The 5,098-nt window shown below is 39.2% G+C and overlaps 1 protein-coding gene across 1 annotated transcript; it reads right to left on the reverse strand.

Annotated features, from left to right (window-relative positions):
• Positions 1 to 1,483: 1,483 nt before the first annotated feature.
• LOC105037192 (cytochrome P450 93G1-like) lies at positions 1,484 to 2,764 on the reverse strand. The gene has a single exon (XM_029262305.2). The coding sequence runs from the start codon at positions 2,733 to 2,735 to the stop codon at positions 1,740 to 1,742; it is 996 nt and encodes a 331-aa protein (XP_029118138.2). The 5' UTR covers positions 2,736 to 2,764; the 3' UTR covers positions 1,484 to 1,739.
• Between the last annotated feature and the right edge of the window lie 2,334 nt (positions 2,765 to 5,098).

Here is a 5,098-nt window from a genome sequence, read left to right on the forward strand (position 1 = left end):
TGATCTTGTTATTTATAACTCAAATCCGAATCAGTCTAGATCCGGATCGGAATCAAATCCATATTTCATGGATCGATGCTGGGTTATACATGGATTCGATCCGATCCAAATGATCCGTTGGGTCAAAAAAATTTGATCATGGATCTAATCTGACCTGATCCGATCTTCTGTTGGGTTGGATTTGGGTCCAATATTTGATCCGATCAAGAAATCGGATCGGATTAGGGTCATTTATGATCCGGTCCAATCCAACCCATTTACACCCCTAGATATCTATCAAGAGAGATCTAATCTATCTATTTTCAGAGAAATCGTTGGTTAGAACTGTTTCAATACATGTATTTTAAACCATCTAATAAAAATATTCTTTTTTCATTCAAAACAATAAAAAAAATTTTAATGATAAATAATATGATAATTTTTTATTGGAGGGTCAAAGGCACGTGGTCCCAACCAACAAGTTCTCCTCATTCTGGTTCATAAGTCCGTTGTTGTTTTTGCTTCTTTTTGTGTGCGTGTTTTGTCCTTTTCCCTGGCACAGGCCCAGAGTTACAGGCTCCAGTACAACACTTTTTCTGATGGAACCCATACTGGGCCTCCGCGACCACCTAACCGGTGTCGTAAGCCGCTACAGGGTCTTTTTTTTTTTTGATGACAAGCTCTGTCTACGTGGTCATGTCACAGAAACCTTTCTTTTACATATCCTTGTACGTTATCCTTTGTTTCAATTAAAAAAAGGTATCGTAAAGAAAATAAAAGACAAGTCGATGATTAACTAGGGATGGAGAAAACTTATAAAATACGAATGGCGAGAATTCAACTTTGTCGGCTAAAGACTCCAGTGCAAATGTAGGTAAGGAATATCTAAAGGCCTGTCAAACAATTTATGGGTACTCTATATGTGTGGTCTGTTTAGTTAAATCTAAGATAACGTGTGATTTAACTGAACAGACTAGACTGGTAAACAAAACAAGTTATTCGACTGGCCTTTGGACCAGTCAAACATACTAGTCTAATCCTTCTCCTTTTTTTTTTTTTGTGAATGTATACCAGTCTAGTGTATTTAGTTAAATCTAGAAAAGGAGATCTTGTGAATCATCCACGCAACCTGCCTTATTAATGTCTTGATAGTCCTGAAAATCCTAATGTAATCAAAGTTTAAGTTGGTGAGAAGTGACTGGTCTGTGCTACTGGGCAAAGCTCAAGTGGCAAGGTTTGAACACGATTTAATGCTACTATTAAGATTATATTGATAGTTTTTGGATGAATGGGTGGAAAAAAAAAAGAGTACATTTACTAGGAAACTAACCCCCTTTTCTAAGATTGATCCAGAATATTTACTTTATATTTAAGATATACTATTCTAGCTATATATATAAATAAGACAAGGAAGATATTATATTTGGACGTTTTCATAACGTATCCAAATGAAATATTTACTGTACATGGTTTTGGTGCAACAACTATTTTAGATACACTGGTACCTAAACACTCACTAGTATGCGGTCTCTGCTCTTCATGTGGACCAGAAGATGAGACATCGGGATCTCCCAACTGCTACAAGCTCTGATGATTATCTCAAGTCAAAAACATAGCTTCGCTCCAAACTACGATAGACTCTCGCCCTTATGCCATCAAGGAAACCACACCAATCTCAACGGAAACTCTTCTTTGTTCAAAAAGTAAAAGGAAACAAAAAAAGAAGAAGAAGCATTTTTCGCATACATAGGCGGCAAAAATTAAACGGTAATAAAAATCCGGGACAACGGAATCATACGCAGAAAGAAAAAGCCATAACAAGTACATACCAAGATGAAACCTTTGATGTTCTCTCTGGTGAGCTTCATCTCTGCGTCATCATTCTCGGCCACATCGAGCAAGATGTCGAGCAAGTCCTTCACCTCGTCCTCTCGCCCACATCCCATCTCCTTCCTCTTCCTCCTTTTCTCCTCCTTTCCCCTTATGATCCTCTCCATCAACGCGTCGAACCTCCGGTGCACCTCCCTCACCCTCTTCTCCAGCCCCTGGAGGTCCAGGTTCTTGCAGAAGCCGATGTAGTCGGCAATGTTGAAGGCCCCGACGAGCTCCGCCACCTGCTTCACCAGCTCCCGAGCCTCCTCGGTCTCCCCTCCGGCGCCCGACGACGTCGTGCTGGCCGCCATCATCGTGACTTCATTGTTCGTCATCTTGATTATTTCCGAGCTCATGTCGATGGGCTCACGACGTGCCGACTTGTCGAAAACGGCGCGCAGGAGGTCGAGGAGTTCGACGCGGCGGACGGGGCGGAGGAGGTCGACGGTCCGGGGGCCGAGGAGCTCGGACATGCACAGGCGCTTGACGAAGCGCCAGTAGGGACCGTAGGGGGCGAAGGCGAATCCGGAGGCGTCGTAGGCGAAGTGGCGGGCGGCGGCGGTCTGGGGGCGGTTGGAGATGGCCGTGTCGTGGCTCTTGAAGAGCTCGCGGGCGAGGTCAAGGGAGGAGGCGATGACGCAGAGGGTGGAGCCGAGGCGTAGGCTGAAGAGGGGGCCGTGGAGGGTGGCGAGGCGGTAGAGGGTCTGATGGACCGGGGACCGGAGGAGGTGCAGGTGACCTATAATCGGGAGTGCCCGGGGTCCGGGCGGGAGGCGGCGGCGGTCGGACCAGGCCTTGGAGAGGGTGGCAAGGAAAAGGACGGAGGCGAAGGAGATGGCGAGGAGGAGGAAGAAAGCCGGGGAGGTGAAGCCTCCTTGTTCCATGACTTGGCAGACCCGGGCGGAGCGAGAGAAAAGCGAGTGGTGAGTTAGAGAAAGGAAGGACGGGATGGCATGAATATATGACCAGCGTAGAGGACCCGTCCAAATCTGGATGATTGGACAAACCACCAACCCCAGGAAAATGTGGGTCTATGCTTATCAGAAAGTTCACCAGGCCTCTTCCCACCGCTTTCGCGCCATTGATGGATCTAAATGTGCCTCAAACTCTCGCTTTCATCCACCCTTTCTGAACAGGATCCAATGGTTGCTGTCGATTGTCGGCTGAAAATTAAGCAAAAAAAAAAATTCAGTGTACAATCTGATGGCTGAAAATTAATTTAGAGTCTGATCCGATGGCTGATGTTTTTTTCGACTGAGAATAGGAGAGTTGAGCACTGATCAACAACCCAAATTCCATCCGATGCCTAATCGGATGGCTGTGGTGGATCCCGATCGTAATAAAGACTTAAATGTTGTGTTTTGGGCTGATTTGGGTGGTCCAATGAAGATGCAACAACCAGAATAAAATGATACAGGTATAATACGATTTCTAAGAGGTTTAGGACTCTTTTTGCTACCAGAAAAAAATAAAAAAATTATCTATAAAAAAAATTTGAAAATAAAAAAAAATCAGTAGAAAATAAAAAAAAATTAGAAACTAAAATTAGAGAAGTTTAGAGATCCAAAGAAAAGAAGAAGAGAAGTCAGTTTGCTCCACAGAGTACAAAAAAAGAAGAAGAGATCATTAACCATCTTCCCGATGAGGATACATCGATCAACATCAGATCTTTATTACAGTTTTATTTTATTTTATTATTTTTTTAATTTTTTTATAATTAAATTTTAATTTTAATTAATATAAAATATATTTTTTTATACTTTAAATTCCTGTCTTTTATTTTTATTGCAAGTAGATACTAAGATCTAGTTAGTAGATCTTAGTATCAATTTACTTTTATACACTTTAATTTTTTTTATTTATTTTTATTACAAGTAAAAGCTAAGATCTAAATAGTAGATCTTAGTATCGGATTTATTTTTCATACTTTTAATTTTTATTTTTCAACTTAAATTATTTTTCTCAAAATTTTATTTTTTTTATAAAATCAAAAATTTCAAATCAAAATATTGCCTTCTTTATGGATTTGACCCAACTCACTACTTTTTATGTATTTTTAATTTTTATAAAATTTGAAACTAATTTGATAAGCACAGTGTCCTAATGACAACATCATGATCCTATCAATTTTTGATGTCGTTGTCAGAGAAGGCATCAATTTTAATATCTAATTTCTTTGATTTTTTTTGTGAATATAGCTTACTAATTTTTTTGATTTTTTTTATCTTTTTACAAAAAAAAAGAAGAAAAGAAAAGAAGGATGAAATGCTTCAATTTGGTGAGATCAATCCTAACCCTAACCCTAACTATTTTTTTAGCATTAATTACTATTTTTTTTAAATTAACTTAAAATTCACCCACATAAACCTAATAAAAATTGCATGACAAGAGTAAAAATTTAATTGTTTAGAAGCACTCATCATCTTAGATTTACTTTTGGTGATCATTGTAGACAAGGTAAGCTTTCAAGTTTGATTAGTTTCATGCATCTAATTTAGTTGCATAAAACCCCTTATTTGAAATTGGTTGAGCACATTCATCTCCAATCAACATAAGGGCAACATCCATTTGGAGATTTTATCACCCTTTCTTCATCCAAAAATAACCAACTAGTATCCCGCATTAACCCAAGCCTAATTAAAATTTAGTAGACGTTGACCCCTAGGATCAATTGAGTTTAGTTTAAGTATTGTAGTGAAGTCAAATGCAAAATAAGTTTGGACTCACCCCTAAACTAGTATCTAAGACAAGAAGTTACAAAGGCTAAGCCTAAGTAAACTTGTGGTTATTTAATTTGTTCCATTAGCTTACCTGGCCAATCCAATTGGTGTCTAAGGCAAGAAACGGAGGGACTCCCATGATCCCACCTCTTACCAGGCTAGTTGAAGGAAGAGAGAATAGACCCAACTTGCATCTAGATCGAGCCACTCTACATTAAACTATTAGGTCTAAGAAACTCATAGATGTCTAAGTTTAATTGGTTGCTAACTTGATTGCAATTAACACTTAACCATAACTAATTCTTCTCATCTATCATCTTTAGGTCTAGGGCTTTCTTAAGGTTCTCAACTTTAGAACTTCTCTTTCTTCCTCTTCTCTTTTCTTTCTCTTTCTTCTTAAAAAAAAAATTAAACCACACACATTAGGGTTGGCACTGGTACATGTATGGTAGAATTTTTTTTTTCTCTGATCTATTTGAACTCAATTCTAAAATTGAATGGCTGATCCATGTTAAACCTGATAATCA

This window comes from Elaeis guineensis, chromosome 11 (genome assembly GCF_000442705.2).
Source record: "Elaeis guineensis isolate ETL-2024a chromosome 11, EG11, whole genome shotgun sequence".
In the NCBI taxonomy this organism is placed as follows: Eukaryota; Viridiplantae; Streptophyta; class Magnoliopsida; order Arecales; family Arecaceae; genus Elaeis; species Elaeis guineensis.

Excerpts from the sequence above, each read along its gene's own strand:
- LOC105037192 (XM_029262305.2), bottom strand. The coding sequence starts at position 2,735 with ATGGAACAAGGAGGCTTCACCTCCCCGGCTTTCTTCCTCCTCCTCGCC.